The sequence below is a fragment of the Maniola jurtina genome, chromosome 5, assembly GCF_905333055.1.
Source record: "Maniola jurtina chromosome 5, ilManJurt1.1, whole genome shotgun sequence".
In the NCBI taxonomy this organism is placed as follows: Eukaryota; Metazoa; Arthropoda; class Insecta; order Lepidoptera; family Nymphalidae; genus Maniola; species Maniola jurtina.
In genome coordinates this window covers 2,208,739-2,225,405 of record NC_060033.1, presented here as the reverse complement: position 1 = coordinate 2,225,405, position 16,667 = coordinate 2,208,739, and the positions used below count along the sequence as shown (strand labels likewise).

At 34.8% G+C, this 16,667-nt stretch overlaps 1 protein-coding gene across 3 annotated transcripts in view; it reads left to right on the top strand.

Moving 5' to 3' along the window:
• LOC123865475 (protein Wnt-5b-like) overlaps nucleotides 1-16,667 on the top strand; it is a 50,753-nt gene that overhangs the window by 20,796 nt on the left and 13,290 nt on the right. For 2 of the 3 annotated variants that reach the window (XM_045906525.1, XM_045906526.1), the window contains one exon: nucleotides 13,623-13,879. In XM_045906525.1, coding sequence (XP_045762481.1) covers nucleotides 13,623-13,879 — 257 coding nt within the window. Of the gene's footprint in view, nucleotides 1-13,450; nucleotides 13,464-13,622; nucleotides 13,880-16,667 lie in introns of those variants that run through there. The other variant, XM_045906527.1, reaches the window with a different exon arrangement.

Sequence of the window (16,667 nt, the reverse complement as noted above, 5' to 3'; positions counted from 1 at the left end):
TAAAAAGGAATCCACGCTATGCATTGCAACGATTTCTTGGTGGTGATGTGACTCCATCTTATAAGCTGATGGTTTGGGCCCAGGTCAACAATTGTCTACATGCCCCGTTTCTCCGTAGTGACAGACCCACAAGCGCACGGTATTCATCTGTAAATGATTATATCCTGGATTAATACATAGGTTACTTTTTATCCCGGAAAATTAATGAGTTCCACGGGATTTTTAATAACCTATATACACGGGAATGAAGTCGCGGGCATCAACTAGTATTTAGTATATTGGTTACATTGTTATATTATAATGCGTCTGATTAAAAGTATTAAATGGACTAAAAACATTACGCTAACATTTAGAAAATACTAAATGCACATAAGTAAAACCATAAACATAATTTCAATACGAGTAGGTTATATTTGTTTACTTACCGATATCATCGATTTCGGTTATCAAAATATTCCGCTCAAATAACAATCTCTGCTTTTTAAACAAAGATAAATAAATGTTCCATGGTGGTGAGAAGTTCAGCAGTTATTCAGTGTGAAAAATAACACAATACACCATAAATGAATTCACTATACTAGGATCTATTAATCCGCGTGCTCAAGTTCTATTTGACAATAATTTATAAAATAGGTAGGGTAGATTTAAAAAATGGGACATCAACTTGATATTGCCATTCTGTAATCTATAGGTATACCTACACCGCATAATTTATCGTTTTGTGGGTTCGAAACATTTCAGTGATGAATAGACCTTAACTGTCTTGTTTTAAAGCTTAAATTCGTCCACATATCTACAGCCAGCACTGCAAGTGAAAACTGCTAATTAAAGTCGTGAATTTTAGACGTTATCTCAAGGTGGTTTAAGTCCATTTTACTCTGACATAATTGTGCTTCGACGATCGGATTCTATCAGCGTGGGTAAGCGGCAATACTACCTAGTGCCTGCTGTGGGGAAATCAGCGAAATATGTAATTTGTAATTATTGCAAGTAGGTATGGTGAAAAGAGACCGACAATTCATTAAAGAGAGATAGGTGTAAAATAATAAGTAAACGAGTTATGCACACACATAATGCTTCGTTGTGTTGCCTGCTTACCGATTTGTTTTGCTTTGTGTACGAAGTCGCGGGCATCCTCTAGTAAGTACATAAAATTAACTCATTTTGTGTTAAAAATTTCTAACCACCATATAACCGCAGCCTTTTCGCTCTGGTAAACTACATTACGCACACATTTGACCTTTCAATCTCACTCACACTACACAAATAATGTCTCACACACTCACATGACTGTTCAACTACTTTATTACATTACCTCAAGTCAAGTGAACTGGACATATCAAGATGTTTCTAAGAATACTATTATTCTGTGCATTTGTCGCTATAGTTAGCTCAAAGTCCGTGATAGTCGGTCAAATCAGCGACTATTCTGGTGTGGTGAGGAAAGTGTACGAGAAAGAAATCGAAGCGTCCGCAATACCCTTAATAAAGAGAGAGCAAGAAGTATACTTCGAATACCCAACTGGTGACCAAAAGATTAAAGGAATAGCTATCAAAGACCTGGAGAATGGATTGGCTGAACCTGCTATTAATAGAGGAGGGATTGGATTCCCGTTTGTAAATATTAAACTGAAAAGTGCAAGAGGCTCCGGTTATAAGTACCTCATTGAAATATATGCGTGATTTCTGTTTGTGATGTGTTTTGATGACGTTCGTTGTACAGTCATGTAGAGCGTGAACTGAATTTTTTGTGATTCGACCGTTTTTGTGCAATTAAATATTTATATTTTTGTACATGTAATGTTGTTTTTCTTACTAATATGGCCAAAATTTCTGAATAGGCAAAGAAAAAGATTTGATAAAGCGTCTAGGTAGGTATACTTTTTTAAAGTTTGCTGATGTGACAAAGAATAGATACCAGCTTTCTATCTTTTATTTAATAGATTAAAATCAGGCACATGAGCAAAGTCACGAGTTCCTCCTAGTTTAGAGTAGGTAAGTACCTAGTTAATTATAATAAATCACTGATTCATCGATGGCCACCTCGGCTAAATAATGGCAAGGACAAGCGTATATGGAACGTAAACATATTATGCATAACTTTTATAACAGGTATAATCATATGTAGCTATGCTAATGACATGAGTCAAGTAAATAAAGGTTCAATGCTAGTTTCTTGAAAGCTAAAAGTCAATTCTAGAAATTGACTTGACGGTCAACGAATACAGTAAAATAAAAGTTTCACAAAACAAAAAAGAAAATATGTATGCAAATAACTAATAGGAGTATTTTGTGGAAAAAAAAGCTATGATATCACCACAGTAGGTAGGTAGTAAGGAAAAATTTATGTAAGTGCTTAATTATATTATGATTATGATTTATGACCCATGTAATCTTAAACTGAATGTAAGTCAGGAAAAATAAAACTCATCGAAATAAAAAATAAACACTGCAAAAATGAGGTAGGTAAGTAAGTAAAAAATTAATTACATACAATATTATTTTGTAATTATTATCAAATAATTCCTTAGTAACAAAACGAGTTTCTAATAAAAAAACATAATGTATGCTTGGACACAACTTTAATGGTAAAATCAATTTCACTAGTCAAAAAATAATAGGTACAAGTAAAATCACTTCCCATGAGTCTGCATAAAGAAACCAGTTTCTATTGCGTATACTTCAACGAGAAAATTGAATCCGCGAAATATACTGGGACTGTCCAACTCAATTGTCACATACATCTGACCAATTCCACCTTCTTTTATGTATGCTTCTCCCCATTTATCATCCCTTAGATCCATTATTTTGATTGCGTTGATCACTTCATTTTTTGAACAGTTCACTGTTAAGGTTTCCGATCTCACCCAAATAGCTGGATTTTCCTGATGGACCTTATTGTATATCAGTTTTGAAGTCAGATCTGGGTATCCGAGGAATAAATCGTGACCAAACGAAGATACTATGAATAAAAACACTGTAAGTGAAGAAGACAATAAAATTTTAGACATTTTGAATAATAACACGTCTGTATGTTCTAATATTGATAGCGAAAATGATGAAGATGATCACAAACATATAGAAGCTTTAATATATTATGTAAATATTAAGTAGTTGGCCGTGAAATCTTAATATTCTATGAATGGCTTTAGGTGCTAATTAATAACGATACCTGCTCTACAAAATGTAGTAAATATGCATGTATATAGAAAATCTTACTACATGTCTGTCTGTATTATAAAAATTACGTTCACGTGGGCTTAAAAAAATATTACAGTTAAAATATGTTAGTGTATGAATATTGAATACTTGAATTTTTCATTAAAGTCACTAGAACATCAGTATGATAATAAAAAAATATCCAAGAAATCAGAAATTCTAGTTTGGTAGACTAGGAATTAACAATAACAAAATTATTATTAGAATTTAATAACAAAATCTAATTATACACATAATTTTGGCGTAAGTGGGCAAATTAAAACTCTCTTACACCTATAGATGGTATAAACCTTAGAAATACTTACTGTACCTATTCCATTTTGTGTAAATCCAAAAAAAAAAATAGTAATAAAGTACGGCAAGCACTTTTAATTTTAATTATTATAAGTTGGCACAATGGCATATAAAAAGAGATATTTTTACTGACAATACAATGACCTCATACCACCATATGCATATTCTTCAACATGCATATAAGCCACTGATTGTATATCAAACACCATTTGTCATTTGCGTATCAAGTTTTGAAGATATTTTTCATAATGCTCCCGAAAATAATTATAACCTTGCTTGCTCTCTATTTGAATGTTGTGGCATCAAACGATATCCGATTAGGATTTACGTCATTGAACTCGAAAAAAATCTACAGTGAAATTATTAAAGAAGCGAACCCGGTTATATGGAAAAAGAGTGACGATATTATAGTGAATGCGCCAAATAATGAAATAATTACAGCCGTTTTTGTGACCGATTTGCGTGAATATAAAGATGGGGAAGCCTTTATTGAGAGCGGAGGTGTGGGTGGAGACAGTGTTACTATTGGATTAAAAAGTCCGTCGATTCTGAGAGATTATAAATTTGAGGTTGAGGTGTTCGCTGAGAATCCAAATGAGAGTAAGGGTGGTTTTGCAGCTCCCATGTACGCTGATAACCAGCTCGGTTTAATAGTTTATTCAGTTAGCAAGAAAATATTAGGTTTTCTTTTTTGTAAGTTAATTTTAGTGAAATAATAAATTATATTACGTACTTTTTGCTTGTAAGTAAAAGTTCGTATATTATGGGACTAACTTAAATTAAGATTATAAAAATAATGGATTCTTGAATTTATTATGCGTGTATAAAAATTTACACATCTTTACCTGTTGTAAGATAAATAACCGTGACGCCCGTGAGTGACAGAAGCCGTCCAAAATTGGTGATTTTGGAAAAAAATAGTTTTGGCGGTTATTGAACTCTGAATTCAAGAAAGATTTGATCAGATTCATGGCATATTAATTCTAATAGTTGAATTTCTGAAAGTTCTTACTTAGTCGGGGTCTGAAATCTCAAGGTTTGAAATTATGAAGACAAATATACCTCTTGATAACTATCCGACAATAATTATTTATTATTATCACACAGATGCAAGCGTAACAATCGTTTTTTAACTGTAATTCCTCAGTATTTACGTTAGAAGCAAGTACTTATAATTACAAAATCAACTGCAACTTCTTTGTTTTGGCCCAATGACTTCTATGTATAGATGTCATTGTTTTGGCCCAATGACTTGTATGTATGGATGTCATTGTTTTGGCCACACACCACAAAAATTAATGAATAATTGACAGCTAGTTCAGTCAGATACTAAACACGGCGATGCGGGGAGTCCCTGCTATTAAAATAGGAGTTTGAAATATGTGTAATCCACGCGAACGAAGTTGCAGGCATAAATAAGCTAGATCTTTTATAAAAAGTGAGGACTGTATTGTTCTCATAAGCAATGTCATACGCATTTCCTATATCACAGTAGTATGAGTGTACGCGTCAGTGACGCATAAAATTAGATCCATTGCTACAATAGCATCTAAAAAGATCTTTTTATTGACATGAGCATGATCTCATACCACCATATTCATATTTTTAACATGCATATATAAGCCACTGATTGTATATAAAACACCATTTGTCATTTGCTTATCAAGTTTTGAAGATGTTTTTCATAATGTTCCCGAAAATAATAACTTTACTTGCTCTATATTTGAGTGTTGTGGCATCAAACGATATTCGATTGGGATTTACGTCGTCAAATTCGAGAAAAATCTACAGTGAAATTAAAGAAGCGAACCCGGCTTTATGGAAAAGGACTGACGATATTATAGTGAATGCGCCAAATAATGAAATCATTACAGCAGTTTTTGTGACCGATTTGCGCGAATATAAAGATGGGGAAGCCTTTATTGAGAGCGGGGGTGTGGGCGGAAAAAGTGTCACTATTGGATTGAAAAGCCCGTCGATTTTAAGAGGTTATAGATTTGAAGTTGAGGTGTTCGCTGAGAATCCAAATCAGAGGTATCATAATAAGGGTGGTTATACAGGTCCCATGTACGCTGATACCCAGTATGCTAGAAAATATTAGATTTTTTTTTGTAAGTTAATTTGAATAAAAAAAATAAATTATATTACTGGAGTAATTTTTTTCTTGTGTGTGGTTTTATTTAGTAGTTCTTTGAACTTCAACTGAGACTTGGAGATGGCTAAATTAAATTTTTAAGCCAAAGCTTTGGCTTAAATTAATTTAACTTACTTATTTTGTAAATATTAACGAGAGTTATGCATGAGAGTTCTCCATAATATTCTCAAAGAAGTGTGCAGTCTGCCAATCCGTACTGGGCCAGCAGCGTGGCAAACTACGGCTTAAGGCCTTCTCATTCTGAGAGGAGACCTGTACTCAGTAGTTGGCCGGCAATGGGTTGATTATGATTTGATGAATATGTAAATAGCGACAAATAAGTAAACAAGTAAAGAAAGACCCCGAAACATAAAGGCACCTTGAAATGAGACCCCGCGATGACATCATGAGGAAAACTTCGCTACGTTTCCTTTTGTCGCGAGGGTATTTGTTTTCCTTCCACGTCATAATGTTGGTCATCTATGAGTACCTACTATTTTCTGTAGGTTCCGTACTAAAATCGTACAGCTAAATTACAATATTATAATACCAAACAAAAACCGGTCAAGTGCCACTCGGACTGGAACTTGCAGGTTTCCATGCCATCGTACATTATGTACTTTTTAACCCCCGACCCAAAAAGAGGGGTGTTATAAGTTTGACGTGTGTATCTGTCTGTGGCATCGTAGCTCCTAAACTAATGAACCGATTTTAATTTTTTTTTTTTTGTTTGAAAGGTGGCTTGATCGAGAGTGTTCTTAGCTATAATCCAAGAAAATCGGTTCAGCCGTTTGAAAGTTATCAGCTCTTTTCTAGTTACTGTAACCTTCACTTGTCGGGGGTGTTATAAATTTTTAATTTACACTTGTTTGATATCATGAATTGGTATGGCGGCCATTTTTTATTCGTTATTATAGCGGCAATAGAAATACACACTGTTCAAATGTTGACCCGGTATATTGTGGTTCTTGAGATAGGGACAGCTTGCTGACAGGTAGACGGATGAACAGCGGAGCCTTACTAATTAGTGTCTACGGAACCCTATCAATAATATGAGTTGATATTCTATGGAAACGTTTCAGTTCGACATTGCACGTTTTTAAGGATTCGTAGTAAACAGGGAACCCTTATGCATAACTTCGTCACGTCGGTCTGTTTGTCCGTCCGTCCGCGGTTTAGCTCAGAGACTCAGGTTGAAATCTATAGAGCGCACTTTGACTTTGCTTAGACTTAAGTTTCAGTTAAAACGAGACGGATTTATGACAGCAGTATAACGCTTTATTAGTATTTTAAGTCTAAGCAAAGTTTAAGTGCACTCTATAGATCTCAGCCTCAGAGCTCAGTAGCTCACGTTCATCAAAAGAAAATGGGAAGTCCCGTTTTTACTAGCTCAGGGATGTACATTGTACAGCTCTCTATCTTTTTGTAATCGATAGGTATTTAGGTAGATACCTACTGCCTTGTAGAATAATAATATTATACAACGTTGGGTACATACAGAAAGAAGAATATTAAGTCTGTTTGTATGTTTGCCTGATAACAAGTCCTATTTCTAGATAACATTTTACCAAAAACAAAAAATATTTGGAATAATATTTTTTTTTTAAATGCTTTGGTACAGTTAGGGTCAGTGTATTTTAGTATCGAAGTATTAGATACTATTTGAAACATACATGATTACTATTTTGAAACATTTATGTCTGCCTATTTTGTACCTGTGCGTTTTAAGCAATTAAATATCACTTGCTTTAACGGTGAAGGAAAACATCGTGAGCAAACCTGCATGCCTGAGAGTTCTCCATGTTCTCAAAGGTGTGTGAAATCTGCCAATCCGCATTGGGCCAGCGTGGCAGACTATGGCCTAAACCCTTCTCATTCCGAGAGGAGACCCGTACTCAGTAGTGGGGCGTAAATGGGTTGATCATGAATTTTGTACCTAGGTATATACCTATATCTATTTATTTATGGATAAATAGCTTTCCATTCATTGTTATAAACCAATTTCAAACCACTCGCTCAATACAAACCTAGTTTCTTTCTCATTTGAATATCAGCTCCTAGAAGTTGTACCTACTTCATCGAACTTTACTATGATAGAATTCACGTTGAAGGCGCGTTGCTGCTGTAATCGTTTAACAGGACCTTCTCCGTCACTCGTTTCATACAATCGTAGTTCCAATTTCATTTGAATATTAAGCAACCAAAGTCCATGAAATTTTGCAGACATATTCTAGAAACTAATATCTGTGTCTGTGGTGTTTTAGATTTTTCTAAAATTATGTAGTTTTAAAATTACAGGGGCTCAAAGATTTGTATGAAAATTTTTAAGACCGCGTAACTTTGAAACCGAATATTTTAACAGAAATCTGGAAAACCACAGACATAGATATTAGTTTCTAGAATATGTCTGCATTTCATGGACTTTGGGTACTTAATATTCAAATGAAACTGGAACTACGATTGTATGAAACGAGTGACGGAGAGAGCCTTCTTAAATTCTTGACTTTTGTAACTTTCAGCTATACTAGTTACATGTGTATGCAATGCTTACAGCTATACCTACATACCTGGTATCTGCATATGCATACCTACCTATTTCCATAGAACAATGCCATGGAATCTTCATGAAAGACTAAGTAAGTAGAGTCATAATGTGTGTTTGTTTATTTTAAGGTGACACTGAAAACCGCGTCATACGATATGTCCCGATCGTGATGGATAATAAGATAGTGTCCTTTTTGTTTGCACTGGTGGACGGCTTTATGCAATACGTCGGAAATAGGAAGATATTTTATTCAAGTTTCTTTTGAATTGTCAAGGAAATAGAAATAAAAAGATATTTTATTCTAGTTTCTTTTGAATCGTCAAGTGAATCTACCACTAGTTCGGAATGCTCTTGGTACCGAGAAGAATCAGCAAGAAAATCAAATAGTCCTCCGGACTTAGTTGTACCAATACAGACTTTTACTAATTATAGAATACAGATTTAAGTAAACCTTCTAAAATGGACTTTTGGTAGGACCTAAGTCGCAAAAAGCTAAAGAAACAAACTGTAGAACGCACCTCATTGCCTGGACAGTGCATAGTTTTTCGAATGACCAAGATAGAGTAGAGATCTTTTTACCTACGATTTATTAAATTCACTTTTTAATACACAGCTTCCCAAGTAGCCTTGAAATTTTAATATATCTACGCATAATTTTATTTATCATAATATTTGAATCATACGAAAACATAAGTATCTGTTTATAATGAGAATAGTGTTATCATGTATGATAACAGTCATTGACCTTTATATACTTAATCTATTAACCTCAGTTTATGTTACTATTAACTTGGATGTTGTTAATGCATCACTTGCCTTCTAAGTTAATAAAATCAGTTTTACTTTAAGCTTAAACTAACCATTATATATTTTTGTATAGTATTTATTCATGAACAAAAAATGCGAAAAAATATTTTACAATGAACAATTAAATGTCAGTCGTGAAATATTCCATTTTCTTCACTATTGGTTTAAAAAAAAATAAGTTTAGTCTTTCAATTTTAAAGTGCTCGATGAAAATTCTTTTAAACTTGCCTTAAAAATACTTTCACTTATAAATTACTATCACTAAAATATTAATAATGGTCAATATTATTTCACTGTTGCATAACACCATCATTTAATTCATAAAACTCAATGTAAATTTCGTTAAATCGTCAGTGTTAAACTTTGAAACGAACGAACGCAGCCAAAATGCGTGCCTTAACGATTTCCTCCTTTTTGTGCGTACTTGCCTTTGCTTCCTGCCAAAGTCATGATTTGGTTATAGGGCAAGCAACGTATGGTGACGTTATTGTCTATAGTGCCAACGAATACAAATATGGATTTCCCTTAATAGTGAGGAGCAGTACAATTGAGTACCCAGATCCAGGGCAGCATAACTTCGCCTATATCAAAGCAATTTATGTAAAGGACAACTACGTGGATGGGACTGGAGGTTACCCTACCTTAGTCTCTGGCGGTGTGGGGCAACGGTTCGTGAAGATCAAGCTAAAGAGTCAAAGGCATTACGGTTTCAACTTCACCATCACGATATATGGAAGATACTAAACCAATTATGTTTTCCTAGTAGTTAAGATGTTTTTATGTATTCTCTTGCCAAAACAATTTTATTTTTAAATTAACTATAATTTGTTGTAAATATTTTATAACTATATTTAATAAATAGTGAATTTGCCAAAGATTACTTTTGTCTTATTTTCAAGGGTAGCTGTGTGAGATAATGAGGTTATACAAAGTGAATTATTACCTACATATTATGTACATACATATGAAATGTTATGTAGTACCTACATATTATCTACGGTCGGCCTCCACTTTTTTTCGTTAGGTCAATTGTTTTCGTATAAAATATAGCCTATATCACCCGAGCCTTTACAACGAATCAACTGACACCTCATTCATCAAAATCGGTCCTGTAGTTTAGGCACTACGGTGGAACACACAGAATCTGGGTCCAAACATACATACATACATAGACTGCTAAAATCATAACCCTTCCGCGGCTTTGCCGCAGTCGGATAAAAACCCAACGTTTAAAAATAAATATTATTAAAACATTGCTTCTCTCTTGCATAACGCCATCATATAATATATAACACAATACAAATTTCATTAGAGAGTCAGTGTTAAACTGTGAAACGAACGAACGCAGCCAACATGCGTGCCTTAACGATTTTCTCCTTTTTGTGTCTTCTTGCCTTTGCTTCCTGCCAAAGCCATGATTTGGTTTTAGGCCAATCTTCATACGGTGATGTAGTTATCTATAAAGTCAATGAATACAAATATGGATTTCCCTTAGCGGTGAGGACCAGTATTATTGAGTACCCAGGGCCAGGGCAGCAGAACTTCGCCTATATTAAAGCGATTTATATAAAGGATCACTACGTGGATGGAACTGGAGGTTATCCTAGCATATCTGCTGGCGGTGTGGGGCAACGGTTCGTGAAGATCAAGCTAAAGAGTCAAAGGAATCACGGCTTTAACTTCACAATTACGATATATGGAAGATACTAAATAGTTGTTTTCCCGCTAGTTTATAAAATGTCTTCAGTATTCTCTTGTCAAAAATGTTAAATTATTTAAATTTTTGAAAATGTTATTTATTAAAAAAGTTATTGCGACCTATTTATTTTGTCTTATATGTATAGGTATAGTAGGTTATTCAATATACATAATTAAGTACGTAACTAGTTACTACATACAAATATCAATGTAAAAGTAATCAATAGATCATCGGCTTTGACTACTGACCAGTATTATAATGTCTAAATCTCCAAAAACACTGAAGTTATTATTCCTAAAAATATAACAAACGCTTAAAAATGAATATTGTTAAATATAGCATAATACCATTATTATTGATATATTATTATTCATTATAAGTATATATAACACAGAGTAAAAATGCGTGCCTTAACGTTTTTATCCATATCAATCATAATTAGGTGCCTACTTTCTCGAACAAATTAATAATTTATGTTTAAGTAGTTAAAATTAATGTTTGCTTCATTGAAAAAAATATTAATAAAATACTGTTTCATTCTTGCTTAGCGCCATCATTATTAATATATAACACAATACAAATTTCATTAGAACGTCAGTGTTAAACTGTGAAACGAACGAACGCAGCCAAAATGCGTACCTTAACGATTTTCTCCTTTTTGTGTGTACTTGCCTTTGCTTCCTGCCAAAGTCATGATTTGACTATAGGACAATCAACTTACGGTGACACAGTTATCTATAAAGTCAACGAATACAAATATGGATTTCCCTTGATAGTGAGGACCAGTATTATTGAGTTTCCTGAACCAGGCCAGCAAAACTTCGCGTATATCAAAGCGATTTATATAAAGGACCACTACGTGGATGGAACAGGTGGCTTCCCAAGCATAATCGCTGGCGGTGTGGGGCAACGGTTCGTGAAAATCAAGCTAAAGAGTCAAAGGCATCACGGCTTTAACTTCACCATCACGATATATGGAAGATATTAAACTGTTATGTTTACCTAATGTTTGACAAATGAAACTAATTAATATGTAATTAAGAATTTATAACTTTATTATAATTTAATTGTTATAGTGATTCTGCTGTACCTACCTATTATTTTCAATGTAGTCACAAAGATCAATATAAAAATTATAATCTTCGTAAAGCATTAGAAGCAGACTTTGGACAGTTTAGCTGTGAATGCTATTAGGTACAATGTTTTTTTTCTAAATAAGTAAAGCAATATTTTGTATGAACCTAATATAAGTACATTTTAAGTTTCTATCTTTTTTTGTAACATTACATACAACATTTTTTTTTATTTAGCATTTTATATTATATTATATATTTTATATTATATTATAATTACTCTAACAAAACGTAACTTAAATAATTACAACATTACATATATACTTACATAATATATGTATTAGAATCTGTCGCATCTCGCAAACCAGGCAAATAAAGTTTCAATCTACGTTTATTTATTTTCCTATTAACCTAGAAACCATATCAAGAAGCAACATTCCTTATTACTTAATCTAATTGGTTTGCAATGAATCATAATAATATGTAAGTATTTCTTAAGAAAATGAATAGCAAATGATATTTCTCGTTAGGTGATGCCCGCGAGTTCTCTTTGATTTTCCGGGAAGAAAAGAAGCCTATGTCACTCTTCTACTTTACTATATCCATGCGAAAAATCACGTCGATCCGTTGCACCGTTGCGACAAATCAAAGAACGAGTAGGTACACTTTCGCATTTGATAGGATGGCATGATTTGCTATTATGCCAGTTTAAGGGTCTCCTCTCAGAATGACAAGTGTAGCCATAGTCTACCACGCTGGACAAGTGCTGATTGGCTTCACACACCTTTGAGAACATTACGAAGAGCTGTCAGGCATGCAACATTCCTCACGATGTTTTCCGTCACCGTTAAAGCAAGTGGTATATTCAATTGCTTAAAACGCACATACCTAAGCCGAAAAGTTAAAGGTGCGTGCCTAGAATCGAACCTCCAACCTCCCGAACAGGAGGCCAAGTTATAACCACTAAGCTATCACCTCTTTCAACCACAGTAATAACATGTTATGTAGAATTCGATTTTCCCTTATTTACTTAGCCAGTTATCGGTCTAATTAAACAAAATAGTTACTAAGAAATCAGACATATTGTTATCGTGTTGAAGATAAATTATATTATTGTGAAATAACAAGGTACCTCATAGGTAAGTAAACAGGCAGATTTTAGATTTTAGTCCTAGAAATTTAGTTTAGAACTAAATAACCATTTTAAAGATGGTATGTCATTAAGAGGGCTCTCTCCGTCACTCGTTTCATACAATCGTAGTTACAATTTCATTTGAATATTAAGCAACCAAAGTCCATGAAATTTTGCAGACATATTCTAGAAACTAATATCTGTGTGAAAGCCCTGTTAAAACTCGACGAAACTTCTCTTTCTACAATTATTTTGTCATTATTCTTCTCTTGAACAAACGGTCACAACCTACAGCAGAGCCCACTAAGCACTGATATTATAGTAAGTACGTGCACAAGTGACTCTCATGACGTCGCTCCGACGGGACGGCGATTCAACACGACCGGAGAAGTATCAGGCGCTAGATCGACGGCTTTACGTGCTCACAGACACACAATTATATTATATCTCCGCCAATTTCTCATCTACGAGTTGCTAGGTACTAAGAACCCCATACCATGGTCCTCCAGTTCCTAGTACCAAACCTGTAACTGCTAATATTTAAATAAAGTAGCCAAAAGGTTGACTTATTCTACTATACATACCTACGTATACTTATATACCTACCTAATGTAACAAAATGGCGTTTGCGCCAATTTTCATTGTGATATTCGTGATAAGGAGGTCGATCAGGATAAATTTTTTGAAAGTTTATCCTCAGATAATATTTTTTGTTCCAGCAACATGGGCCTCCTGGAATTCAAGGAATGGATAAACCAGACCGAAGTCTTCTCAGACAAGTCGCGCATGTGTTCCAAGCTGCACGGGCTAACTCCTGGCCAGCGCAGGGTCTGCCGGCGACATAAGGACCACATGCCAGCAGTCGGGGAAGGAGTCCGGCAAGGGATAAGGGAATGCCAGCATCAGTTTGAGCACCGACGGTGGAACTGCACCATCACCGGAGATGAAACTGTTTTCGGACCTTTGACATTGATTGGTGAGTTTATTTTGCTACTTACGTTACTAGCAAGAGGAAGGTAAGCTCAAACTTTAGTAGATAAAAAAAAACAACCTCAATTTGGAAAGAATGTTCCTACAATACAAACAATTATGTTCCTATCTATACTAATAAATAAAATTGGAGTGTCTGTCTGTAATTTCGAAATAACTACCTCATATTAAGCTCATATGGTTATTTGAACGATACCATAACTGAATCACACGTTTTTAAAATTTTTGTCTGTCTGTCTGTCTGTCTGTCTGTCTGTCTGTCTGTCTGTCTGTCTGTCTGTCTGTCTGTCTGTTTGAAAAGGCTAATCTTTGGAACGGCTGAACCGATTTTGACGGGACTTTCACAGGCAAGTAGAGGATTGACCAGGGCGTAAAATAGGCTACTTTTTTAACCGACTTTTAAAAAGGGAGTTGTGTTTTTCTACCTATGTACACCGAAATCTCCGAGATTTCTGAACCGATTTGCGTCATTTCTTTTTCAATCGATAGAGGAACTTTGCGACATTGTTTCATAAAAAATTTGGAGTCCAACTCCTCAATCCTGATGCTGCAGGGGATCTGACCAATCCACGCGGGCGAAGCTGCGGGCATCAGCTAGTAATACAATATAATTATGTTCCTACAATTTTCCAAGATTTTTAGGGTTCCGTACCTCAAAAGGAAAAACGGAACCCTTATAGGATCACTTTGTTGTCTGTCTGTTCGTTAGTCGTGTCTGTCAAGAAAATTTATAGGGTACATCCCGTTGACCTAGAATCATGTTTGGCAGGTAGGTAGGTCTTATAGCACAAGTAAAGGAATAAATCCAAAAACCGTGAATTTGTGGTTACATCACAGAAAAAAAATTAAAATGTGTTTTAGTATTCAAAGTAAGATATACCAAGTGGAGTATCACCTGTACATTCTAAAACAGATTTTTATTTATTTTTGTGCATAATAGTTTTTGATTTATCGTGCAAAATGACGATAAATACCCGAGTACGGAACCCTCGGTGCGCGAGTCTGACTCGCAGTTGGCCGGTTTTTGTCGCGAGTCTGACAAGTAGTGCATGAGGCTAACTCCTAGCCAGCGCAGTCAGTGGAACCACACCATTACCTACCTACCACCTTTTGGAAGTCGCTTAAAAAAGGAATAACTATTTCTTTACAAGCCTACCACTTATCACTGTTCGAAAAACAGTGTTTTTTAACAAACGCTTTAAAAATGAGCTGTAAAAAATATGTTACGTTGAAACAAAATTCTTGTTCGTGGGAAGTCCCCAATAAATAAAAGAACAGTTTTTAAAATAAAAAGCAGTACCCAGCAGCTATAAATCAGCTCGTGTCGACTGCTCCCGACGTTGGTTAGCGAAGATTTAGAGCTCTCTCAACTCGACGCGGGATTTGAAATTCCTAGTTGTGAAAACTTCGTTTTGTTATAAAAACTTGTATAAAACTTTGTGAAATATCCCGAATGTTTTTGTTACCTGCAGACTAGACTCACTCAGTGCACCTTTAGACTATATAAAATACTAGTTTTTACCTGCAACTTCGTCTGCGGTACATATTATATAGGTAATAATTTTATTTATTGTCTATGTTACTTCTGTATAAAGTAGCGCTCCAACAGTGAAATAATGATTATTAAAATTGGTTCAGTAGTTGCAGTGTTTATCGATTACAAACAAACAAATCTTTCCTCCTTATAATAAGAAAGAAGAGAAGAAGAGAAGAAAAAGAAGAAAGAGAAAGAAAGGAGCATAGAAGCATAAATGATGAATTATTGATATACAAAGTGTAACCAGAACGCTAGCAAAAACGAAGACAGGTGCTAGTACTGATAATTACTGATAGTGATAAAGTAGATACCAAAATCAAAAATCGTATATTTTTAAAAGTTCACAATATATTGCAAATAAAACATCTGACTGACGCTAGAGGTCAGCGAACGTTGCGTCCAACTGACCTAGGTCCTTCGGTGGACGTGTATCAGTTGACGATGGCTGAGATGATGATGATGATGATGATGATAATGTTCTGAAAAAGTTGTATATAGTATGGATGCTTACGAATACGATCGCAAAATTGGTTTTCACTATCAAAAAGATTTAATTAGGTCGAGATTCATACAACGGTTGTTTATGAACTTTATGAAGATGGAAGTTTCAATAAATTACATAAAGCGAAGGCTAAAGGAGTCGTTGTTATAATAAAAACATCGTAAAAACAGTTTATTGTAGAAACGATCCTATTCCCTTGCCAATAGTTTATTTCCTTTCACGAAGATTAGCTTTTGTTTATGTATAGTAAGTAGGTACCTACCTACCTAGATACCATAACCTAATAGAACTTCTGGTCTGGTGGGAGGCTTCGGCCGTGGCTAGTTACCACCCTACTGGCAAAGCCGTGCTGCCAAGCGCTTTAGCGTTCCGGTACGATGCCGTATAGAAACCAAAGGGGTTTAATAAAAACTGCCAAACGCCGTCCAGGTTAGACTGCTTCCATCTTAGATTGCATCATCAGTTACCACCTGGTCAGATTGCAGCTAAGCGCTAACTTGTATCTGAATAAAAAAAAAATATCGTAAGTAAGTAGTAGATAGTGGCTGTACCTATCTGAACACACGAAGTTTTTAAACAAGTTACTATAAACAATTTTTTAACCCCCGACCCAAAAAGAGGGGTGTTATAAGTTTGACGTGTGTATCTGTGTATCTATCGGTGGCATCGTAGCTCCTAAACTAATGAACCGATTTTAATTTAGTTTTTTTTTTGTATGAAAGGTGGCTAGATCGA